General features: G+C 40.4%; 2 protein-coding genes and 1 non-coding gene across 3 annotated transcripts in view; 2 read left to right on the top strand and 1 right to left on the bottom strand.

The window, feature by feature from the left end:
* On the top strand, positions 1 to 25,884 carry LONRF1 (LON peptidase N-terminal domain and ring finger 1). The gene is made up of 13 exons (XM_060247367.1): positions 1 to 520; positions 4,830 to 4,948; positions 6,831 to 6,953; positions 7,355 to 7,450; positions 9,603 to 9,840; positions 10,288 to 10,384; positions 11,595 to 11,709; positions 12,130 to 12,251; positions 15,293 to 15,451; positions 15,540 to 15,702; positions 16,578 to 16,730; positions 17,865 to 22,577; positions 22,850 to 25,884. Exons 1-12 carry the CDS (start codon positions 1 to 3, stop codon positions 18,021 to 18,023), a joined length of 2,064 nt encoding a protein of 687 aa, XP_060103350.1. The 3' UTR covers positions 18,024 to 22,577; positions 22,850 to 25,884.
* TRNAP-AGG (transfer RNA proline (anticodon AGG)) lies at positions 24,682 to 24,752 on the top strand. The gene has a single exon. It is a non-coding gene; the product is annotated as a tRNA-Pro (tRNA).
* The window catches only part of PAICS (phosphoribosylaminoimidazole carboxylase and phosphoribosylaminoimidazolesuccinocarboxamide synthase), a 48,692-nt gene continuing 47,918 nt past the window's right edge, over positions 25,202 to 25,975 (bottom strand). The window contains exon 20 of the mRNA XM_060247365.1: positions 25,202 to 25,975. Coding sequence (XP_060103348.1) covers positions 25,809 to 25,975 — 167 coding nt within the window. The 3' untranslated portion in view covers positions 25,202 to 25,808.

The raw sequence follows: 25,975 nt of genomic DNA, 5'->3' as shown, positions 1-25,975 counted from the left end.
ATGGCGGCCTCGCCGCTAGCTCCGTCGGGGCAGAAGCGCTTGTTGCAGCGCGGGGAGCTACTGGCGCGGAGCGGCCGCCTGAAAGAAGCGCTGGAGGCTTACTCGGCGGCGCTGCGGCTGGGCCCGGCCTCTTGCCGCTGCCTGGGCCCGCTGGTGGACTGCGTGGTGCAGCACTACCGGCTCCGGCGGCTGGGGCTGCGGGCGGCGGCGCTGGAGCCGCCGGGGACGCTCTTCAGCTGCAGCGGCTGCCGGGGCTTCCTGGGCGAGCCGGTGGTCGCACCCTGCGGCCACGCCTACTGCCGCCGCTGCCTGCGCGAGAAGCTCCGCGCCCGCTGCCGGGTCTGCGGGGAGCCGCTGGGGATGGCCGCTTGTGCCGTCGCCGTCCAGCTGGGGCACTTGGCGGAGAAGTGGTTCCCGCTCCAGTACAGGAGGGCGCGGACGTGGCGCCGCCTCGGCGAGCTGCTGGACCGAGGACAGTTCGGAGCGGCGTGGGAAGCCGCCAGCCGGACCCTGCAGGAGGGTAAGCCCCGGGGGGGGGGAGAGAAAAAAGAGCACGCCTTGCAGACCGGGCTGGATCACAGAAGGATTGTGCTGTCTTTAATATTGAAAGATATATTTTCTTAAGGGATAGGGACATTGGGATGAAAATAATAACTCTATAGACCACGTTCTCTAAACTATCGCGAACAAGGTGCTAGTCAGCTCACTCCAGATCCTAACACAGAACTGCCAACCGCTCATCTTTAACCTTTTTCAAGCCTCTGCTTAACATTCCATCAGCTCTAGTCTGATTGACAGGTAAACATATTTAACACTATAATGACTGAACTTTTGAGATTGCCTAGACATACAATATAAATATTCAAAATCACATTTCTCCCCCCCCATACAATATAAATATTCAAAATCACATTTCCCCCCCCCCCCCCAGCCTCTTTTCTGAGAGAGGTGTTGGCGGCTGGCAGCTGCCTCCTTTCACTAGTCAGGTCACTTATGAGTTGCAGTAGGGCAGGAAATCCCCTTCAGCTGAGTGAACTGAAAACGAGGCTGGGCTATATCTTACTAGGTGGCAAAGAAAGGAAGAGGAGTCTGGTGGTGCTTTGGAACCAAACCTTGTTTTATTCTATCCCAGGGATTGGCAAACTGTGGCTCTTTCACACATATTGCGTGGCTCTCAAAGCCCCCACTGCCCTATCTTGGAGAAGGCATCTGTCTCTTTAAATCACTTCTCCAAGCCACCTGGTGGCTTGGGGATTGCGGCTAAAGTTAAAGTTGTTTTCTTTCCACCTCCCCCTCTATTTGCCTGCCTGCTTGCCTGCCTTTTGACTCTCAAACACCTGATGTTCATATCTTGCAGTTCTCAAACCTCTGTTTTTTGTTCTATGTGGCTCTTTACGTTAAACAAGTTTGGCCACCCCTGTTCTAGCCCCAAACCATTGTGATTGAGACAAGGCTCACATCAGGCGATGCGTGCTACTCCATGGGGGCCCCTGAAGTGAGGCGTGACAAAATGGAGGTTAGGTTTTAAGGGACTGCAAGTCTTGTATGAGGGTGGGATTTCTTTCTTTCCTTCCTTTCCCGCAGTGGATTTCTTCAGAGTTGTGCACTGTGTGCGCACCTTATAAGTGCTGCTGTGTTTCCACATGAATATTTGATTTATTCAGCCTCAGGGAGTTAGCATGTGTGAATAAGGCACTGTACATGAAAGGCTTCCTGTCGGATCCATTGTGATTTGGATGAATCAAGTTAATGTACACATTCAGGTGCACTTGAAAGTTTCAGGACTCTGTGAAGCAGCCGGTCGATGCAAATGTGCTTGGAAATTACAGCCAGAGGTTGAAAAACCTTTGTCTGGTGTGTGTCAAGGACGGGAAAATTGGGAGATGCTACTTCTTTCTGAGTTGTTGGTAGTGACTCCTGCCAGCTTACTTTCATCCATGGCTCCAACTAAATAGGTTCTCGGTGGACATAGAGACATCACATCACAATTGTGTATTGCTCTCTTATATATGCAGAAGCTCAAAGAATTCCTACACAGAGATGCACGTTATGCAAGAGTTTGATTTCACTAGTGGAGCTGTGGATTCTTTCAGCTTTTTGGTGTACATTTAGTGTTTAAAAGGAATTCTAGGTGGCTGTTCCTGTTTGGGAACTGTGGAACTAATGGTGATTATCTTGGTTAAGTTACTGTGGATTTAATGTTGAGTCGCATATGTGAGAGATTTTCCCTGTTTTCCTGGTGGGATAGGTACTTGTCAGCTTTCTGTCACCATTGCTTTTACAAGGGAGTGCAGTTGTCTGTTGATTTCTTTCTAAACTTTTCAAGAGTTTCAATACATCCTTGGCATTTATTAATAGGCATTCAGTACGATGGTATCTTTGTTAGACACATCCCAGGGACTGATGTACAGCTGTCATCCTTTTATAGGATGCTGACTGAACAGTCTATACATATTTTTTCTTCAGTAATATAAAAATCTATTTTTGAATGAACAGGTGGGGGCTTGTTCTGTATTCTTCTTGAGTTAGTGAGCCAGACAAATTGGTACTGAAGATGGGCTAGCCAGTATGCTTTGGAGTGTGTTGGCCAGCAGTCGCACATTACTCTTAGCTTGAGGGCTATTTTCAGTCTTAAATGTTACTGAGATAATTCACAGGAGGCTGGGGCTAGTTGCATAAGCAAATGGAGGTGCGGAAGGGGAAAAGGTTGTATAATACTGGTGACATCATTGAGGGGTGTGTTGGGCCTTTCACAACAGAGTGCTAGGGAAAGACATAGGGGATAGTGAGGTCAAGGAATGTGATTAGGCTAAATATTCACTGAGTATCTTCACAGCACAGCATTGGAAAAATACTCATAATGTTGTGTGAAATAAGTTCTGGCTGGCTTAATCGTAGATGTGCTTGTATCTCTCTGTGATGGATTTTTAGCTACTAACTCCTGTGATTTTGTGCAGCTATGCTGGGTTATTAATCTTTGTGAATGTTATAGATAGAAATATTTAGATAGTGCAAGATTTGTTCTTTGGGTGCTGTATTTTATGTTTCAGATTAATAGCTGGTATGCATTTGTTTGTGAATTTCTTACTGGACAGCCAGACTTCAAACCATGAAGCCTAACATAAATGTTTTCATACTCTGGGGCTGTGTAAGGCTCATTACCATTTCTGTATGGTATCAAAAGAGTAACATTAAATTGAAGTCTTAACCTTTGCAGAGAGGGGACAGTGAGAAGCCGGTTGTTAATGGGTATTATTCTCTGTTATGAGATTGATGCTCTTCAGATATAGCTCTAAATAAGCAACTGCTCCTGGGTGAGTTATATAAGTCGCATTGTATTGAGTTGCCTGGTGGTTGCTGCCTGGAGGCCTGACCCCATGAGTTCTCCCTCAAAGGCCCAAACAGCCCTAAAAAGGGCCCTGCCCCTTCTCACTGCCTTTTACTGATAGAAATGGTTTGAAAGCTGACTGTACTGTTGTGGCTGCCTAGCAATGGCTACTGGGAGCATTTGTTTCTTAAAGCTACAGGTTCTTCTATTATTTTGTGAAGACTGACCCCCCCCCCCAGTGTTTTAGGAGGGTTAGATTTCAGGTTTTTCTGCCAACATGGCATTTTTCAGCTTCGTAGAAGGGTCTGTCTTGTCTGTTCAGGCTCCAGTGTCTGGACTTAAATATCCACACGTTTGACTGCATTGAGAATTAGATATATTGATATGCAAGTATGAAATCCATAATTTAAGCTAGTAGCAGCAGAGAATCAGGTTGGTATAGCAGTGGGTTTGACTTCTCAGTTGAGATCCTGAGTTAGGGGATGCAACATATTATTCCATAGAATTGATTTATTTTGCAGCAAAATCGGAAACCCATTTCTAAATATATGGGAAACATATTTATTGGTGGCATAACAGAACTACTTTGCCACAAAGCCTGCCCAACATAGCGTTTGTTGGTAATTTCTTGTATCCTGTAATATTAATAAATTCCAAATTCTGGATTGCTTAAATTTTTACAAAGAAAGAAGTGTCTTCTAAAATTAGTCTTACTAGCCACATTTCAAACTAACGCCCCACAGCAGCACTTAATAGCTGCTCACATATATTTGGTAAACCAGAGTTAGTTATCTCAGCATATCCATAACTTTTTAGGATGCACTGTTGATTCACATAGACTAAAAAAGTTATTGGTACTTAGTATAGTACACTGTAGGAGCAAGAAAGCCCAAAGGCTATGACTATTTATACCTTTATTATATCACAGTTTATATTATATTATCAAGTCATGTGACTGAAGATGGCCAATGAGCTCTGGAGTCGTAAATATGGAAATTGTCAGTACTGCATTTGTGCCATAGCTTGTGGATTGTGTTTGAATGATCATTGCCTAGGGTAATTGTACACTTATTTTCAGAAACATTCTGCAGCTTAAAAGCATCCTGCTGTTTTGTTTTCATATTAAGTATATTGCTGATCTTGTCCTGCAACCACAAAATACAATGTTTTCTTCATTCTTAGAAAATATCATAGCATGTAGGTTTGAGATATTTTTAAAAGGCTTATTTGAACAAGAATATGTCAAAAGTGGCTATGAGTTTTGTAGGGGAAATTTATTTTATAGCAAGGTTTAAAGAATATAAGAGGACCAAGCTCAGTTTAATATTCTAATTTTTATATTAAATATATTCAGGTTTGGGATGACTTCTGGGTTGGTTTTCAGAAATTTCAGTTTATTTTCCTAAATTGTTTTCCAAGCCTGTGCTACAGGTATTTTTTGAATTACAATTACATAATTTGTGCTAGAGTTACATAATAAAATGGAAATCTTGCTTTTTAGATCCTAGTGACTTGATGCTCAGGATTTACAGAGCTGAATCTTCTGCTGCCCTCCAGCAATTTGAATTAGCCCGTGATGACCTGGTTGCTGTCATCAATGAAGTGCCAAATTGGCCCGAGGTAGGTTCAGATGAATAGGGTGTGACAAGATGGTATACATGCATTATTTTTTTTTTTTTAAAAGTGTAGAAATAGGCTGCTGAAGTTGAATCTGAATTGCTTTCATGCACTGTGATGTCTTATGAATGGGGACAGAGATTGATTCTGGAAGGTGAGCATGTTGCATGTATGTTCCATGATGTATAATGCAGCTCGCTTCTGTCAGATTGTTGTTAAACTGCATTGTGTAGCAGGATAGAGGCAGGTTATGTGGATAGAGGCCAGTGGCAGACATAATTTAGCTCGATCAGAGATGCTTCAAAACAAAGGTTCAGTGATTCCCAACCCCCAACTCTTAAAGAATTGACTTGATAATATTCTTTCTTTCAGAAACATAGCATGAATGGGGCTCTCTGTTCTTCTCCGTGTCACCACTTAAAATAAAACTCTGTTTCTTACATATCCTGCCATTCCCCCATCACAGAACACAAGAGGACATGCATAGGGCTTCAGGTGCTTACCATACAAACACTGATCCCTCTGCAGACCTTCTTAGTTTCAGCAAGGTTAACAAATTGTGCTCCTTCCAGTCATGCCCTGGGATCACTCACAATTGCATTATGGTTAAAATGAAGCATGTGGGATAGATGCTTTTAACCGTAGCCCAGCATAGTACAGACCAAATAGTAAGCATGAACCCATTAAGAAGACTGCAGTCCATGATATGACAGTGTGTTCCTAAGGTCCTGTGTTAGATTGTCTGATCACAGTTGACATAACCTTAATGTCTGCTGCTTGCTGGGCACTCATCCCATAAAGTGTGCAGTGTGGTAGCAGGCTTTGGCTGTTGTAGGAAGAAATTACAGGATTGCTTTTTAAAAGATCACCAGATAGCCTAACTTGTTTTTTCTGTCAGAATCTTGACTCTAGTGCCAAGAGAAAGATTGACAGGAAAGTTCTAACCAGAGGAAGCTAACATTTTTTTCAAAGAGGAACAAAGTGTATGTTCCTCAGTGACAAGGAAAACTCTGACTTTCTCCATCCTCATTTTTCAGTAAACGTGTATATCCTTCAAATTGAAAACGCTGCACCCCTAGTCTACTTAGACTTAATTTTTGCTTTCTTTTTCTCTGGTATCTAAAACTTTAGCATTTTATTCCCCTTCCCCACCCCCCCCAAAGAAAACCTTTTATTGTGACTTATTTAAACTTTGAGATCTCCTCCAGTTGACAAAGGGAAGATATTTTCCTGACAGACACGACGACCATGTAACTGGCAGTGTTGAGAGCCAGGTCTTAGGCAAGGGTGATTATGAGGTTTGACCAGCCCTTGTGTCATATACATGCAAAGCTGGATTCTGCTGCCTTTTCCTAGATAGGTTCTCTCTCTTTCCCTGAACCCAATCCTTGAAAGGTGTTGGATCTGCAGCCAGAGTACATTTCAAGAACAACATGGTGACTACTGAAACCCTTTGTGTTTGTCACGACTCAAACAAGGAGTCTGGGTAGTTAGTGCTTTGTGGTGTTTACTCTTGTAGGTTTTATGTTGTGTAGGAAACACCAGTGAGGGTACATGCAAGGTCAGCATTTTTTTTCTGCTGACACCAATTCCTTCAAGGTCTGGTTTCAGCTAGGCTTGTGCCCCCTTGTGTAATTTTGTAGCATTGCATGTTCTTTCAAAGAACAGGTTTAAGAGTAAGGTCTCATTCAGTTGTTTTAAATTTTTTAGGGGAAGAAGGGTGAAAGATTAGTCAGTCTGCAATTCCACAATAAGCAAGTCCAGTAAAAGTCACTGGAGCTGACTTTAGAGTTAGAGTGGACTTGCTTACAGCTCAGACATCTGCTTTGTCCTATAAATCAAATAGTTACTGTATTGTGTTTAAAATATAAAACTTTTTTTTCAGGGGTACTTTAGACAAGCAAACGTGTTTCAGAGTGTTGGCTGTTTAGAGGATGCTTTAGAACTTTTCCTCCACTGTCTCGCTCTTGAAAATGACTTCCTTCCAGCAAAACTAGAATTGGAAAAGGTATGTGGGTTATAAATTATTTTAACATGAATCTTTACTGCTGTGTTCACTGTTATTTCCATTGTCTACATTTTCTGGGAGAGAAGAAAGTAATTAAAGAGCTCAGCTGCTTAAGCAGATAAAACATGTTAACTTATGTTCAAAAATGCTTTGACTTGAAACTAAAGTTTGACAACTACTGACTGTGAAGAGTACTAACACAGATGTTGAGCACTGTGTACACACACATTCTTTGTGTAGCAGTTCTGTAGAATAAGATGTGAATTTTTAGCCAGATGAAGACTTGTGAGAGTAGGGATTTGAATGGATTTTTTGGTAGATCTAGAACAGATAATTCCTAAATGTTGTAAAACTATTAAATAAATTGATATATTGTTGTTTTCATGTTTTCCATGTGTCAGCTGCTGTATGATTTATTGTCACCAGAAAATGTGAAAGAGCACCTGAAGGAATCTGCTTTGAACTCTCCACATAGTTCTGAGGTGGATTTAGAGCTAGTAAGCATTGCATGTTTTAATGCAGGATTAGATTATAATTGTTGCTGCATAGGTCTGTGATAATTACTTTTAACATGCATTGTCAATGCGTTGTTGTGTTATCTCTTGTTCTTTCCAATCTAGATGTGAATTGTTCATAACAGTTTAGGCATGATGAGGATATGTGAAGTACTGAGTCCAGTTCCCTGTATTGTTTTAGGATTGGTAGTTTACAAACTGATGAAAATTACTGAAATCACATATTAAATGTTGGTTATTTAAAAAAAAGAAACCCCTGCATCCTGGATTTGTATGTTGGACATTCACCGCTTCAGATAAAATGAAGACTTTACTTTCAAGCAAGTGAGCTTCTTTAGCAGTGAAAATTGGGTATTGGTTTAAACTCTGCATTCCAGACAGTGGCTCTTCCACCCCCCTCGCCTCTTAGTTTTAAGGCCTCTGTAGTTCTATTTTAGTACATCTGATGTACATATTTTAGTACATGAAAGACATGCTGCCATTCATAGCCCAGACAAAATCTTTTCCCTCCTGCAGAACAAGGGAAATACAGGACTACTGTAGAATGCTACAGGACTACTACAAACTGACAGCTTTACCTAGAATATATTCTGTTTCAGTGGTGCACTAGCATGTTGAAGTTATTCTTTTTAAACTAGCTTTTCAACTCAAAATTGGTACACTAAACAGCTCATGGGAATTCTAATGCAAATGGCAGTTTAATACAAAATATTCCTTAGGGACAGGTGTCTTTGAGCTTGATTTGGCATGTGGAGGAGGTGCCAGTATACTTCTTCCAGTGGACCCATTGATAAGTTGCCCACTGAAGGGATCTCCCATCTTATGTTCCTGCCTTTGAAATGGGAAAAGCAGAAACTGTGTTATAGGAGAAGAGTGTTGTTGCTTAGATTCATGTAGATAGTAATAATGTGCAACCAGATGGAGTATATCTCTGTCCAAAACTGCAGACTTAATGGTATAATGGTAGAATGACTATCAGCTGGCCAGTGAAACAGGATGATCCACAGCCAGTTTGTATCTGGCTCATGCAAACAGAAAAATATTAATGTGTGAATTGACAGGGTGGGGAAACCTCTAAAATGATTTTGTGATTGAGTGTACTTCTTGCCACCAGGAGTGACATAATTTCAAGAGCAGCTGAGTTTCAGAGTAGGGGAAGAGGAAACTGGCCTATTTAAGGCTTCCCTAAGAACTTAAAAGCGGGAAATTTCCCAGTTGTTACCAATTTCTGAATCCTTGCAGCCCCTATCCTTTGTAGCATACTTTCAAGGTAGTCTTTAATATATAGGTATTTGCCTATCCAAAATAATAAGGATGGTGTGCCTAAAATAATCAGATGTTGCTCTTGGGATGCTGCACTGGCTGCCAGTGGTATGCTGGATTTGCTACAAAGTCCTGGTTATTACCTTTAAAGCCTTATATGGCTGAGGACCTGCCTACCTTAGGGACAGTCTCTCCCCACATGTTCCCCGGATGGTACTTAGGTCAGGAACACAAAACTTACTACCAATTCCTGGGCCGAGGGAAGCAAGATCGAAAACAACTCAAGGAAGAGCCTTCTCAGTTGCCACCCCTTACTGGTGGAACTGACTGCCTGAGGTCAGAGCCTTGCGAGACCTTGCCCAATTCCACAAAGCTAGTAAGATGATACTATTTCAGTTAGCATTTAACTGAAATGAGGACCACCACCGAGATGCTAGATCTAAATAAATGCTTAAGATCACCGAACACCATCCTCAAACTGTATTGAAATTAGCACCAAATTATTTTAAGTTGTTTTAATCTAATGTTTTAATGTAAATGTTTTTATTGTTATTCTACTATGTACTGTGAGCAGTGTTCCCTCTAAGCTGAGTTAGTGTGAGCTAGCTCACAGATTTTTAGCCTCCAGTTCAGGAAGGATGTCCCCAGAGCAATTTATGCAGTAGCTCACAGCTTTAATGCCAGTAGCTCACAAAGTAGAATTTTTGCTCACAAGACTCTGAAGCTTAGAGGGAACATTGACTGTGAGCCACCCTGAACCTGCTTTGGCGGGGAGGGCGGGGTATAAATCCAATAAACAAAATAAACATTGTTGCCATCTTTTTATTTGAACTTTCCTTAAGTAATCAATTTTTCCCATCATTTTTGGTAGGATTTAGGAGTACAACAAGGTACATCAGAACCTGTTGGAGAAAATCTGCCTCATGCAGAGTCTGCCCAATCTCTTATCTCAACAGAAAAGAATGCCAAAGAAGATGGATTAAAAAGGGTTTCTTCTGAACCTTTGCTTTCTGTCCAGAAGAAAGGTGTTTTCTTAAAAAGGAAGTTGTCCCTTTCAGAACAAGATGTCACTGTTTGTGAAGACAGACAAAGTAAACGTCAAAAACGAGGTAAATGTTTAGTCATATTTTGGGTAGCCAAAAAGACAGATAAGTGATTTCTAGATCAGTCAAGCTTGAACTCTCTCCTAGAAGCAAAAGGGCCAAAACTGAGTCTCTCATACTTTGGTTACGTTATGAGGAGACAAGATTCACTGGAAAATAATGCTAGGAAAAATTGAAGGCAGCAGGAAAAGAGGAAATCCTAATATGAGATGGATTAATTCAGCCCTGGAAGCCACTGTCCCTCAGTTTGCAAGAACTGAGTAAGGCTGTTAACAATAGGATATTTTGAAGGTCTTTTAATTCATAGGAATGCCATAAGTCAGAAATGATTTGATGGAACTTCACACACACATGCGCACACACACACACACACACACACAGAAAGCACACTGTTGTTCTTTGAGCTGTTCTGTTTCCTATCTTACTTTGATAATACGTTTTGTTTGTTTTTAGAAACTCTAGAAAGGGACACTGTCTTTCTATTCAAGGGGGAAGAAGTTCCAAAGGATTTGATCAGTATATCAGATTTCGAGTGTTCAGTTTGTATGAGGTAGTACATTGATTTCTTTATCCGTATTTATCCTGAGCGTTGTGCTTTTATACTTCGTGCATGAAAGTTCTTCCCACTGATGGGAGGTGTAAGTTTTCTGTGAAACTTGGATTTGGAACATGTAATGGGTGCTTTAAAGCAATTGGATCTATTTTATTAAACTGGCTTGACTTTTATGTTGGTACGTGCATGTGATATGCTTGATCTAAGTTTCCTAGCAATTGTGGTCTGAAAATTGCCACTCTGAAACTGCCCAAATTGAAAATTTTCGATAAGTAAGACAGAAAACTTGCCACTGCTGTCATTGCTGAGGATATGTGTCTGTGATTCTGAGTACGGAATTAGTGTCCGTATCACCACTATATTTTTGGTGCTGCTGGTATGAAAGTGTTTCATGTCTTCAGGCCAAGAATATAATAAAGGGCCTCCACTGATATGGAATGCTGCTGTGTCCTTCTATGTTACATCTGTTGCTCTTAAGATGTATGTAACAAAAATATCAAAGAAGGTAGGCAACCATGGTGCTTTTAGCCAATACCCTGCACTAATCATGATGTCAGACTTTTTGATCCTTTTGTGGGGGAACCCCAGAGTTAAAGAGCAGAATTGCACACAATTGTTTCAATCGGTGTGCAGATTTCAATGCCCCCATCCCCAACCATTAGTGGCTTAAATTAAAATGAAGCTGTTTTAATTGCAATTTAAATCTGGCTCATTAAAGCAAGTTTAGTAAATTCCTAAATCTTTCACTTTAACACAAATCAGCAGTAATCACATCCAGTACCAGCCTGTTAAGTGCTATGATTAAGGTACCTAAAACAGCCATTGTAACCTAAGATCCTCAATTGCCAACTTGTATTTTTTTAAAATACAAGTTTCAAAGTTGCAGAAGCTAGAGAAGAAGGGAAAAGGAGAAGACTAAGGCAAGCCAAGTTAAGCTACATCTTGATGTAGTGGTTGAATGTTAAGCACAGGAAGGAAAGAACTGAAGTACAGCTAAAGGGTACTTGCAGCGCTTTGTGCAAACCTAATTATTCTTAGGAAATTGTTATTACTGTGTGAGGCTCATAGAAGGAGAAAAATATTAGGAAACAATTTATGAATGTTTTGTTGACAGTTACTTTTGCCTGCTTTCCTTAAATTTGAATCCTAATTCTGACTGTTGCTAATACCACCGTAGTATGACTAATTTCTTGACATTTTATTTCAGACTTGTCTTTCATCCTGTGACAACTCCATGTGGCCATACGTTCTGTAAGAACTGCTTACAGCGTTGTTTAGACTATGGTCCTCAGTGTCCCCTCTGTAAAGAGAATTTGGCAGAGGTAAGAGTTTTCATAGATGTAACCTGTGGCAAATATCAGTATTTGTTGACTAATGTCTGACATTTTACATTGTTCATCCTGTTTAAATTTTAATACAAAATTGAAAAATTCTCAGAACAGAATTTCTTGGGGTGGGTTGGGGGTGCTCTCCTGTTCTTACACTTAATTTGCTTGGTAGTTCTGACCCATACTCTGCATCTATCAGTCCTTTAGAAGAAATGCAAGCACAGTTGCATAACATCTTGTACCAGGGCTAACTAAAATTTCATATATTTGTCAGTAAACACTTGCGCTTTAAGTTAAAACCACTAGATTACATGTTTGTGTTTATATTTTGAAATGAAAATGAGCTGACAACTGTTTTGGAACAGCAGCATTTTATAGTAAATAAAAATTGCTTACAGTTTTTGTTTTCTTCAGTATCTGGCAAATAGGAAATACAGCATCACCCACTTGCTGCAAGAACTAGTGAAAAAGTATTTGCCAGCTGAGTTAGCTGAGAGAAAAAGGATTTATGATGAAGAAACAGCTGAACATTCAAGGTGAGTTCTTGTTCCTGTGTTTCCAGAGCTTTGGTTTCCAAGTTTCCCAACATCTAGTCTGTGCTGATTAGATTCTCTTTTATCCTATTTTTGTACAATTTGGGGGGGGGGGGTGGAGAACAGCATTCTAAGATGGTTTTAAATTGGATGGGGTGCACTGACTGACTTGCAAGATTCTAACAAGGCTTAGGTCCCCCACCACACTTTTTCTTAAATGGCTTCTACTCTTCCTGTAATAAGCTAAGGTGATATTTGTCCTCGCGTCAGTTCTCAAAGGGGTTTAGGCAGTGAGCATCTAGTTCAAGAATATCATGAGCTTCATAGCTAGATGGCAGTATGAACCTGTTTTTTCCCCTTGTCTGCAGGCCTAACTACACAGTGTGGAGCACCCAGTAGTTCTTAAAAACTCAGTAAGCAGGTGGGAGCTTGGTTCAGATTGGGACCATGGTGTGAGCAATGAGAACTTTTTAAGCCTATTTCCCCTCTTCCCAGCACTGTTTTCTGAATCAAAAAAGGGCAATGCTCTTTGCATCGTTGTAGAAAGGGAAATTTGCTTAGCATGAATTTCTATTGTCAATGGTCCAAGGCAGGAGCAGGAGCAGTCTTACATTACTAGGAAGAAGTTACTCCTTGGATTAGGCAGAGTCCAAGCGTTGAGACTCTCTGTGTGAGAGTTTCTCTCCCAGTCTGTGGTTTAGTGTGGAAGCAGCTCATTTCCCAGCAATCATATTTTATTTAGATAAAATATTAGCTACAAAACAGCCCTAAGCACAGAACAAGAAGAATAGAAAGACAACTTTGAAACAAAGCACATTAAGTCTGACAACTGAGCAGTTAGACTATTCCTAAGAGGACCAGCCAAGGTTCCTCCATCACATCCAGCTGTCTAGAAAACTTAAAATGGATGGGGAAGACTGCTCTAGCCTAGGAGCACTGAGAATAGAAGTTCACACTGAGTGAACAAATTGTTGTTTCTCCAATAGTCCAGGTTAGGGTGGTCTTAGACTAATGGGAACACAGTAAAGCAGTCCTGTCTTAGGGTAGATATGTAGGTTCACTGTTGAACACCTTTTGAAGGACCCCTCTACTGAAAGAAGCATCTGTTGATGCTTCCAAATCTGATGATGCCTAGTAAATGAGTGCACAAACTTAAAGTAGTCATTTTGCACACCACCTCTAACTTATTTAATCTTATATCCCGCCCTCTCCGCAAGCAGACTCGGGGGCAGCTGACAATCAGTTCAAAACATTTACAATTGTAATTTAAAATGATGAAAATTTAAAAATACACTTTAAGGTGCTGATGATAGGAACATTGTATGTTAGGATTTCGTTTAGTAGAGTAATGCAGAGTAAACTGCAAAATAGCCAGGCACACACATTTAGCTTTAACAAAGTAATCTTTACTTGTCTAGTGAAGAAAGGGCTAACTTGGAGTTCTACAAAACAAGGAAAGGATTTAACATCCTATCTGACTCCTCTAACTACATGTTGACTCTCTCAAGTCTAAACAGCAACTGCATGGAGATCTGAGGACTTAAACAAAGGGTCATAAACTGTAACCTAATGCTCTCTTCCCCAGTCCCATCCCCAAATCTATTGATTACCCAATTAGGGCTTCCACTTACAGGTTAATATGCATATTAACACCTATCTTCTGGCAGGAGATACGTGCAGACTAGCTGATAGGTCCAACCACTGACTGGCTAAGTACCAGCATGCATAAATAAACAATTAACTCATGACTCCAGGAAGTGAAATTGCCAAACCCAACAATATATATTGCAGAGGAGGTGGCTTCCCTTAGGATGAGCTCTGATCCACTCAGAAGGATCCAGTTTCTGTGGCTTGTAGTCCACCTATCCAAAGTAGTTGAAGCACCAAGAGGAGGAGAGTTCTCTCCCCAGGCCTGAAGTGAGACTGATTCCTCTTAGATTTACACTTGTGTTTTTTATGCCTGTTGAGCATTGGATCTACCTTACTGGAGACAGGTAGTTTCTGGAGAGAACACAAGGCCTGGGCAATACAGGACTGCATTTCTTTTTTCATTTCCCCCTTTTAATCCATACAAACAGATTAGATAGTATGTTCTCCCCTCAGAGATCTGAGACTGGAGTTGTTGTCCTGAATTCTGTCCTTGTAGAAGAAGAGTAAGGAGGGTCAGTTATGCTCAGGAGGGGCTGAGAGAGGTAGGTCTAAAATGGTTGCTACGGTTACAATAAAATCCCCAGAGGCCTGCAGAGGTCACCAACTTTGAGAGGGGAAATAGGGTGTATGTGGGAGGGGAAGGCATCAGGTCCAAGTTAACTGCCCTGGCTTGTTAGCTCACCACTGCTCTTTGCCGGATCACCAGTTGTTCCTTTTGGCTCTCTCAAGAGGAAAAAGAACACCAGAGTGGACCCCCCCCCCCAATCACTGATTTCCCAGTGGTTCCCAAAGACATGGGTAACTAGGAAAGCTCCTGGCTGGAGTGGAGATTCCCTGTGGCTTCTCCTTCCTTCTGAGCTGCTTTCTCCTCCCACAGCTAGTATTTGGCAGAACAGCGCAGCGCTAGCATAGACTCCGTGATAAACTGGGAGATCTTTTTGAGGACCATGTCAGGGAATAGCCTGTGTTTTGGGAGGAGAATTCAGCATTCCTTGTTTGCACATCTCTTGCTCTTTAAATGATTTCCCCATCCCCTACTTGTACATGTGATTGGCCAGATCTGCATGTGTAAGTCACAAGTCTGAAGCCATCACATGTAGGACTAAGTGCAGTGCAATAGCTATTCTTTTACTATGGCTCATGAACCTGTGCTTGTAGGATCTTTACTTCATTTTCATTCTTGTAACTCTTTAGTGTAAAGCTTTTGAGTAGTACATTTTATTTTTAATAGAAAAAACAATTTTTAGAGCCTTTTAAGTACCATTTTGGACAGTTTGAAATACAAGTAAATTGGAGGGCATGGGCACTAGTGAAATCTTGCCTATTGTTTGCTTGTAGTAAAATGTAGTTTAAAGTGCTGCAAGACTTAAATTCTATTTCATTTTTGTTTCCAGCTTAACCAGTAACATTCCAATTTTTGTTTGCACTATGGCCTACCCTACTGTGCCTTGTCCTCTTCATGTGTTTGAGCCGAGATACCGACTAATGATACGAAGGAGTATAGAAACGGGAACAAAGCAATTTGGGATGTGTATCAGTGACTCACAGAAGGGGTAAGTATATATTCCACAGTGGAAAGATGCTTAAGCTTTTATGGAAAATGCTTTCTAGCATTAGTACTGATTCTGCTCCTTGTTCTAGTTTTGCAGATTATGGTTGCATGTTGTACATTAGAAATGTTGACTATCTGCCAGATGGACGGTCTATTGTTGATACAGTTGGATTAAGGAGATTCAGAGTTCTGCAAAGAGGGATGAAGGATGGGTATTGTACTGCAGACATCGAATATTTGGAAGACACAAAGGTATTCATATTTCATTCTTCTTTGTCACGAGCATTTTATCTCACACAGAGCATTAAAACTTTTGCAGCCCTTGCCTCTGGCAATAGGAATAGGTGAATATGCGAAACAGCAACTGCAGGTGCAGATTCCACTGATCCTTGATTTAAGGTTTTTCTGTTGATTTTAACAGTGGAAGTGTGGGAGGGGGAAAGAACTTTACAGTAGGTGGCAATAGGTCATATTTGGTTAATAGAACAAAGGATTTGATCTGATTAAGCATTGTAAAGTACATTTCAGGGAGTAGATGGGACACACGCAGGTCAGCTGATCTGCATTTTGTTCTCTCTTCTTACCATCCTCCCACCCTCAGCTGTGGAGAAATTAGATTGCACATGTAACTCAGTTGGTGTAGTGATTGAACATGCAACTTCAGTTGTGTTTTGCAGTCATAAAGCCAGAAGAAAGCACCCAGCAGTCTGCTTAATTAGTAGATTTCTACAGAGAATTCAAGTGGGAGCTTTCTCTAGAGAAAAAGAATAAAATGGAGTGGGGGTCCTCCATTTCAGGCACATATGCTCCTTTAAAAAAATGCTAAAATACCCTTATTTTGTATATTCAACCTTCCGTAGGAACTGTGACTCATTCAACTGAGCTTCTTGTGAAAGGGCTTCCTCCTTGATGGCACTGCTTTAAGTGTAGTTCCTTGCACAGCACTGTAGATGTGTATGTAACACCTTTACAGACCTCTTTGCTCCTGGTAGTATTGTGATGGTGAAAACTTAATGCGTTTATTTTTCCTTCTATTGCTAGGTAATTTATGCTGAGATCTACTGTTCTGCATAAAGATCTAGATTACCTCTGTGCATTTCAGTTTACCCTTTTTTCTTCATGCCTAGATTGAAGATGAAAGTGAGATGAAGGAACTTGAAGAGCTTCATGATTTTGTATACATCCAGGCTTGCAACTGGTTCCAAAGCTTAAGAAACAAATTTCATACCCAAATTCGTCAGCATTTTGGTCCAATGCCAGAGAGGGAATCAAATATACAGGTACTGAGCTTATGTGTATATTCACCAAGCAACCCCTGACAAACTAGTTTGTTTCTTTATTAGTTAAGCCAACCAATTTGTAAAGAGTACATCAGATGATGTCACAATGATAATTGGCAAAAAGGCACTGCCAAAAATAGGGGCAAATCTCAATCTAGTGTCAGATAGGCTTTTGGCACTTCAGGAATATTAACACATTTAGAGAGATCATCTTCTGGAGAAATGAAAAATCTTTTGCAGATTTTTTTTTTAAATGTTTGAATAATTTTACTTGGCACCCTTTTGAAATTCTTTTTCCTGTTCTTTGCAGTGGAGTTGCATTAGCATGGGTGGGTATATGAGAGCCACTGCCAGCACCAATCCATGCCCTATCATGTTTTCTTTCCACTCATTGTTGTGGTCAAGACTATAGATGACTTTCTTAGGGCTATCCTGTAATATACATCAATTGTGACTTCTGATAGTATTCACTTGTTTATAATGGGAGGGCAACTGATAAGCAGCTTAAAAATGTAAAATTTCCAGAAATTTGGTGGTGGTGGGGAATAGAAATACATATAATCCTTATGTTATTAAACCTAAACTTATTTTACTGTTTTAACAAGATAAACATCATTTGTAAGTTGTATGTACATTGTGTTGTTTACGTATTTGTAGAATTTAACAGCATAAATGCTTTAATTTTCTACAAGCAAAAATGTGAATGCACCCTATGCCTGAGAGTTGTATTTTGCTGCCCCTGGTGCTACCTTATCCCTGACTCTTAAAGGGGAATAAATAAATTTGGAATTTAGAAAACAAATGCTGTAGTAAACAGGGATGTATTATTTGGACAGAAATAGTTTCATATAGTTGTACTAGCACTAACAACATTTTTGGAGAGCAAGTTAAATTTTAGAAGATTAAACACTGACCATTTTATTATTAAAAGCATTATAGCATCTTAACTGTTGGCAAAATTACACATATTGTAATGTATCCTTGAAAATATGATTTATTTGTCCACAGTATATGTAAGAAGGGGGGTGTATATAGATTTGGAAAATCTATATTAAGTACCAGTAGTTTATGTCTCTTGTTGTAATCATCTTTGTGCTACATTCCAATTGTAATAACGCAGTTCCTTATTCCTAGGAAACAGCTAATGGACCTGCTTGGTGTTGGTGGCTTCTAGCTGTCCTCCCTGTGGACCCTAGATATCAGCTGTCAGTGTTCTCTATGACATCTTTGGAAGAACGACTGATAAAAATTCAAGATATATTGACATATTTCTCTAGAGACCAGTCCAGATGAATTCTTGATCTTCCTGAAATGTTCCCTGTTCTTGCTGTAATTGCAGCTGGAGTGTTTGCAGCATTTGCACATTTAATGCTGGGTTGAAAACTATATCAGAATTGCTTCTTTTCCTGAAACAATTTGTTCTTCACATGGATTCAGTTAGCTCAAAGGATATCACAAAACTGTGCACACAAATCAATCCAGTAACAAAAGATGTGGATTAGTTCCACTTTATTTGCACTATGTACAAGTGAGAATGTATCTTTGATTTGAGTTTTTCTGCTGACTTCTTGCAAGCAGTGGAAAGTGCTGGATTTCAACGTTAGTCCAAGTTTACAACATTAGGGATATGTTCAAAAACTTGCAATTTGGAGTTTGCCTCACCTGCAACATGCTGTTGCTATTTTGCACAAGTACTTAATGTAGTTTTGAATGTTGCTGTGGGAAACTTGTGTCCACAGCTTCAGGAGCATCTTAAGTGAAGTGTTTCAGTTTTTTAACATGGCTCCAAATTCCTACAATCTTTTCATATTATGAAGTCTGCAATATTAATTTGTACCATTTCTAGTTAAGACACTCAAACATTATTGTGCATTCTGAGAAGGACTGGGGTTGGATACAGATCGGATGGCTGACCTTTTAAACTCAAATGCATAACAAATATAGCTTAGTGTACTAGGAACTCATCATCAAATTTATTGTTCATGACCATCAGTCTTCACAATTACAACATATCTAAAATGAAATTACAGATGACCAAAGTTAAAATTCTAAAACCTCAGAGCATACAGTCTGCATCATGATACTAAAATAATTCAGTTAGAGGTATTCTTAGAAACAAAGTCATCGTAACAGCCAGGGCAAAAAGAGCTAATCCGTAGGAAACAGAGGGTTCCGCATCAGAGAGCATACAAACTAATTTTTCATGATCTGAAAAGGACTGTATATTATCTAAAATCATGGCCAGGAATTTATTTCTGGGCCCCAGATACAAAGGATAGGTCAGGACATAGCATGATAGGTCTTCCACAGAGCTTTTACCCATGCAAATTCATCAGTTGATTGGAGTTTTGTTATATTGGCCTGTTAATAGCTCAGATGGCATTGTTTGAAAAGGCAATGCTGTGAATGCTGTTTTTAAATTTCAAGCTGTTAATATTGACCAGATAAGAAGCTCTAGAATTATTCTTAAATCGCTTTGTACCATGGGGTAAACTTCTGGCATATAATTGAGGAGTTCTCAATTATAGAGTCCCCATTAAATGCCCATTCCCCCAAATCCAGGTTGTTCCCGGTAGCTGGAGCAAATAACCTGGGATGGTTTAGCGAGTGAAGATGCTATAAAGGAAATGAGAGTAGGCCATATTCCTGCATAACAAAACATGAAAGCTAGAATTGCTGAATGAGCCAGTGTTATGTAGTTGGTTTTTCTGCCATTATTTTAGAATAATAAAACGGTTGTGGGCCTTGATGGAGGGCAGGCCAAGCTCTGATCTTGACGGAGCCACTGGTGTCCCTTTTGGTAATGCTAAGATTAGTCTCAGAGAGAAATGTTGAATTGTTTCCAAATGAGAACTTGTCCCTTCCATCCTCAAACTTTGATCCCATATAGTAAGTGGGGGTGACCTTGCAAGCAAAGAGTTTCAGTGCCAGTTCTATAAGAAAGCCGCCTCTGGTGTAATAAAATTTCATTATTGCTCCAATAATCTTAAGATGTTACTGATGTAACAAACACGAATTTGAGCAAACTTTGGAGGATGGTGGAAGACAGGAAGTCCTGACATGACTTTGTCCATGGGGTCGCAGAGAGTCAGACTCGACTGAGACTGAACAACAAAAATCTTAAGAGCTGAGGATTGGATAGATGGGTGCTCCAATTCAGTTTTGCTGTACGTTATACCCAGCATTTATAGGTTTTTCCACTGCTCTATTGATATGCCATGTATGCTCCAGAGAAGGTTTTCCAGAAAACCATTATTTTGGTTGTTGTGTAATTAATTGTAAACTTCTCTTCACACAATTGCCCAGACTATTTAGAAGTCTTTTTTAGGACAACTCTGATCAGGGCAATTAGTGTCATATCGTCATAGAACAGGGTTGATACTTTCTGAGATGGTCTGTAGAAGGGTGGAACAAATTCTGAACCTGATAATTTGAAGACAATGCTGTTTATGTATAGGTTGAATAGCAGAGGGGCTAAAACACCCTTTTTATTCCTTTGCGTACATGAATGCCTCGTTAAAGAAGCCGAAGTGCCCACCTTAATTTGTGCATATGTGTCAGAATGTAACTCCTGTATTAAAAACAAGTCATTTATCAGTATTAGTACTCGCTAGCTTTTCCCAGAGTTGATACCTTGAATGAATCAAAGGTTGCAGCCAAATCCACAAATGCCATATACAAGGCTTTTGTTGGGCTGTCCATGGCTGTATAGGCTTACTGGAGTGTATTAGAGTGATCTGTTGTGCTTTAACTTCTGAAACCTGCCTGGTGAGGATGTATGATGTTATTGATGGCCCAATCCTCCAGCTTTTGAAGGAGATATTTTTCATAAAGTTTTAATGCTGTATCCAAAAGGCTTATAAAGCCAATAATTACTAGGATTGGTTTTATCTTTTTTTGTGTGTGGATGGGTATCGCTATACTTATCTTCCATCCTGCAAGGAATATATCTGTGTTGTTTATCTGGGTAAATAATTTGGCCAGTATTGGTGACCACCAATTAGGGAAAGCCTTTAGAAGGGGATTTACCAGAAGCCATGGACATTAAGAGAGATCTCACTTCCAACTCTTATGACTGAAGGCCACTCTTATGTCCCAGGGGTTGGCATCTCACTTTCAACTCTTATGACTGAAGGACTTGAAGGTTAGTGGCAGTAGCATGATTTCTTGTTTCTAACCTTTTGGGCTGGGGTAGGGTAGATTCAAAGATTTTAGGAAAATGCCTAAGCCAAATGTTTCCAGGAGTTTGAGCATCTAGTTGTTGAGGGCATCTGCCTAGATCAAACGTGGCTAACTCCCCAAAATAGTCCTTTTTTTCAATAACTGCCTGTGCTAGTTCAGCCCATAAACACTTAGCATGAGTCATCTTTTAAGTAGACTCTTGCACTGGACTCTGTAGCTATATGCTGGACTGCACAGAGATCTTTGCTATGTTGACCAAATCAGCTTAGATTTTTTTTTTTTTTAATTTCTACATTCTTGGTTGAGCCAGCCATTGGGCAGATTGTATTGCTGTTTGGAAGAGCTATTATTAATGGCTTAAGATTTTGGACTAAATCTTCATCATTCTGAATTATATTTTTATCAGATTAAATTAAATCTTGATGTTTGGCTTTTAGATCTCCAGTTTCAAGAGCTTGAGCTATTATATCTTATAGCTGCTCCATCCACCTGTGTTTCCTAAATCCAGGAAGTATATCTTTGGTGGGTTCCCACACATTCCCTTTTCCTGGATCTGTCTATGACTTGGACATCTGCTTTTTGACTGTGATTAGCACTGCCAAGCCACCACTATCTCGACCCTTGGAGCTGATCTGACAAGCACAGCATATGTCCTATAACCCTGGAGGGTTATGTAGGCAGAATCCTATGCCCAAGTTTTCAGTGAGCACAAAGTAGGGTAGAGGGGAGGATTTTCAGCTAGTATTGTTGGGTTTGGGTGATATTGGGCTGCCTGAATTGATACTCCTTTGTTTTCAGGAGCTTTGATCTTAGCCATTCTGATCTTTCTGTTAATGCTGATTGCTCTGCTTCTGGAAGAACCAAAAAGGAGTTAATTAGATTTTCTTCGGTGGAGTTTTCTAAATGGACGTTTTCAGTCCGTCCTTGTAAGACTTGGGAGACTTTAAGGTATAGTTGGCTTGTCTATTTTATCTTGTTTAGGTGGGGCTGTGTGGGCTCTTGAGGGATGATCTTTTGAGTCTGCTGGAGCTTTGGCATTTAGTAGCATAGCAAACAAGGGAAAATAGTAATCTCAAAGATTCTTAACTGGGAAAATTCTCTAGTTCCTATTCTGGCAAAATAACAGGAAAGGTATTTTTGAACCATTAAAAGTTAGCAGCATCTCTGTTTGATTCAAACTGTTCAACATTTCAGTCAAGGATAAATTTATTGGGATATCATTCTCCAGAAATAAGTGTTCTTAGATTAATGGTGGCTTGTTTTTTAGGCTTCCAGTTAGGACTCTGTTATCTTGGCATATAATTAAACATCTTATGTGGCTGCAGAGTTAAATTATACCATTCCCACTTTTCTCTTGACTGTTTCAAGTCCAAGTTTGGGTAGCTTCTTTCAGCCTTCAGGTAGTCAGCACCTACAGGTCTTATTGGTCTTGACACAATCCTTGTAAGTTGTTCAAGTTTAAGGTTAACTCAAATCAATATAGAAAAGATCCACTGTCAAAAGGGAAAGCTCTTTCAGCATGTCACTGGCACTCCCTCTGTGCTTCTGGATTCCTCTATACTTCTTGTGGCAGACTGTTAGTTTCTGTAGTAGTACCTGCCTCTGAGTTTGAAGTGTCAGCTAAAGGAGCATATTGATGTGTAGTTGGTAGACTGAAAACTGTGGGTGTTTTCGCACTCACGTTTTACTGGCGCCACGACCCTCCTCACGCCGGCGAATCTGCATGGATTTCGCACCAGAAGCGCCGGCGCACCCAGAAGCGCCGGCTACTTCCGTCGCTAAACCAGCGCAAACGTTTTCCTGCATCTTTGCGATTTCCGTTTGCGCTGGCTTAGCGACGGAAGTAGCCGGCGCTTCTGGTGCGAAATCCATGCAGATTCGCCGGCGTGAGGAGGGTCGTGGCGCCAGTAAAACGTGAGTGCGAAAACGGCCTGTAGTTTATTTGGTGTAAAATAGATTCTTTTCTGTTTATGAATTGGGAGTGCAGGTGAATCCTCTAGATCATGTGCTGAATTCGATCTCTCAGACCTGAGGCTTGACATTTTGGTCTTTATTGAATACTACTTTGACCCTCTTAAAACTCTATGGCATTAAATTTAGCAGGAGTTAGTAGGGGGAAAACACCAAAAAGTTGGTCCGAAAGGGTAATTAGCTTCAGCTAGGGCTTATGTACTCAGGGTCTCTATCTCAACAGGGAAAATTCAGATTAAAACCCTAGTGTTTAATAGAGACTCTGTCTCCAGCTTCTAGTTAGTGACTGTTATTTGTGAAGCAAATGCCACTTTCAGAGACAAAGTGTAGTGAGATTCTGAGAGATTTAGGGGAAGAGCCCCAGCAATTGTTTGCTGTAAAGAAGCAAGCTCTGATTTGGCTTTAAGTGGGAAAGGATAGCTGAAGTTTATACAGCATGTGCCAATTTTGAGAATTAAAAGGAATAAAAATAGAATAAAATGCAGTTAGCTTAAGAGAATTGCTGCCACAACTTTTATCTGGGCCCTACAAGCAACTGTATACATCAATGATGCCTAAGGTTTGTGCGCATCACCTAGACACAAGTTATCAGACATGCAGATTTGAAAAATATTCAGTCACTTCTAGATGCTATGGCCCATTCACTGTACTCTTATGGACAATTGATGCAAATGTTTAGAAACTAGAGATGTATTAAAACGAATAACAAGATTGTTTTCTATGGGCCATGGGAGAGCCTAGATTGCCCATTGGATATAATAGGAGAGAAGATTGCCAATTGACTTGCATGGGCCCCACAGAAATACATTGAAGCACAAAAATGGTTGCAGTAAAAATGTGGAGCGGATTTTCCAGGAAAGTCAACACAACCTACAAGTGTCCTGGAATGGGATTGCCAGGGTACATTTCCAACCCCTGGGACTGGCAGAGGTGTTTTTGGATTTGGATTGCCAGGCCCCACTGCACGGGCCACCCCTCAGGGCTCCTCCTGCTGATGTCATAAAGCCTAATGCGAGGGGGGAAAGATAGGGATAAAAACTGGCAATTAATGTCTACTCTCTGAGAAAGCAGGCTTTTAAAATCATGCCATAAAAAGTTAAGCGAAATTTATTTTGAATGTCAATTTATTCAAAATACGACCGAAGTCAGTACCAGTATAAAAAAATGTGACAAAACGAATGAAAAGCTTTGAACAACTACATTAGTCAGGTGAAAAAGGGGATTATGTGAGGGCATAGACTTTTCTGTTTCACGAGGGGAGAGGGGTTGGGGCTCAGCCAGAGGCATTGGGATCCAGTGATATCATAGGGAGGAGCCACCATTATCACTACCTATGAATTTATGGAGAAGCCCCCTCCCCAACAATGCCCATGGGCAAGGGTTTTTTTTAAGGATTCTAGCAAGACTTCTTCCATGCCTTATTCATATCACTGGCCTGTAACACCTTCCTCAAGCTTAAGCTGAAAGATGGCTGAGTGGAGTAGAATATAGGGCAGTTTTCATTTTACCGTGTAGAAAGGTTGGCATTCTGCTTGCCAATAGGTACTACTTAAATTTGATTTGTGAGCACCTTGTATGTGAAACAATGCAAAATATTTCTGTAAAAGCATTGCTTTTGCTAATATTTAATTTTCAATAAACTTAAACCATATTTTTAACTTATGCTAGTGTTTTCCTTGCTGTATACCTAGGGTTGGTGTTCCCAGCCTTTTTATGAAGTGAAGCTACCAGTTAAGCAGCCACAGCCTAGAATATTCCTGATGTAATAAAAAGTAATAGCTATAAGCCAGTGGGGGAGGGACAGTGGCTCAGTGGTAGAGCATCTGCTTAGGAAGCAGAAGGTCCCAGGTTCAATCCCTGGCATCTCCAAAAAAGGGTTGAGGCAAATAGGTGTGAAAAACCTCAGCTCGAGACCCTGGAGAGCGGCTGCCAGTCTGAGAAGACAATACTGACTTTGATGGACCAAGGGTCTGATTCAGTATAAGGCAGCTTCATATGTTTAGTGTAGTCAGTGATTAAAGGATTCCCGTTCTGAGTTTGCTGTGTGACCTTCAGTTACTCATTCTTCACAAGGTTGTGAGTAACTGAAGGTCACATAGCTTTCGGTCCTCACGGGAAAGTACAGATACATTTTTTCCTGTGTTCTCTAAGGGATGTACAAGCTACTACGTGAGCATAGGCACACGCGTGAGTTGCCGTAGTAGGTTCATTTTCTCTGAATTCTGTGTGAATAGATTGTGACAGGAAGCATACAATTACCAAGTAGATCTGATGTAGGGGTTTTCCTATGTCATTTACATCACTGAAAATGTAAAATGTCAGTGATGAAAGGTGCTTTTATTGTAGCAATTTAAACTTGTCCACCCCCCCCCCCCACCAAAAAAAATACATATAATTCTAATTCTTGAAGCAGGTCTAAAAGCCTGAGATATTGCTTCAAATCTTTGGCTGTTACAATACAGAGACAAGACCCACAAATAAGCATTCCTGTCAGCATCTAAATAGGCTGTTTATGAATACTGTTAAGATTTTTAACCTCACCCTCACATAAAACATCAGACCATATGTTGCTAACAGACTGTATTTTAGAACAAGCTCTTAAACTAGAGTTGCCTATCTATTGCTATGTCGTATTGCTAGCCTTTATATAAAAGCCTCAGAATTAACAGTAAATTAGAACAGTTGATACAAATAACCAGTTCTACATAGTAAGCCTGATCAAGACTGATCAGTAAAAATTATTCTAAATAACAAAAGCAAAGTGGTAGGTGTCACTGTAATTATAAAAAGCCCCAAATTGGTCATTGGTGGAATGCAGATTTCTCTGATAAGTATATGAAGAACTTCTAAGTGAACTGTTTCTTTGAATACAATGGCATACAAGCACCAGCTGGCCAATACAGATATTGTATTAACAGAAGCTATCTAGGAGGTACATTCTCTCATCTTCTTGTCAGCCTGCTTTAGAGAGATCCACACATTCAACATGTTTGCTCGCAGCTTGGCCCAGACAAAGTGGTTATTCAGCCCCAAAATCTGTGCAGCAAACTGTGCAGCACCTTCAGGTGAAAGAACTGTAGAACAGCCAAGAC

Source organism: Heteronotia binoei, chromosome 9 (assembly GCF_032191835.1).
Source record: "Heteronotia binoei isolate CCM8104 ecotype False Entrance Well chromosome 9, APGP_CSIRO_Hbin_v1, whole genome shotgun sequence".
NCBI classification, from domain to species: Eukaryota; Metazoa; Chordata; class Lepidosauria; order Squamata; family Gekkonidae; genus Heteronotia; species Heteronotia binoei.
Note: the sequence above shows the minus strand (reverse complement) of the source record. Positions and strands in the feature narration are given on the sequence as shown.

Coding starts and splice junctions, on each gene's coding strand:
- LONRF1 (XM_060247367.1), top strand. CDS start 1: ATGGCGGCCTCGCCGCTAGCTCCGTCGGGGCAGAAGCGCTTGTTGCAG. Junction 11,710..12,129: donor GTAAAGAGAATTTGGCAGAG/GTAAGAGTTTTC, acceptor TGTTTTCTTCAG/TATCTGGCAAATAGGAAATA. Junction 15,452..15,539: donor ATCAGTGACTCACAGAAGGG/GTAAGTATATAT, acceptor TCCTTGTTCTAG/TTTTGCAGATTATGGTTGCA.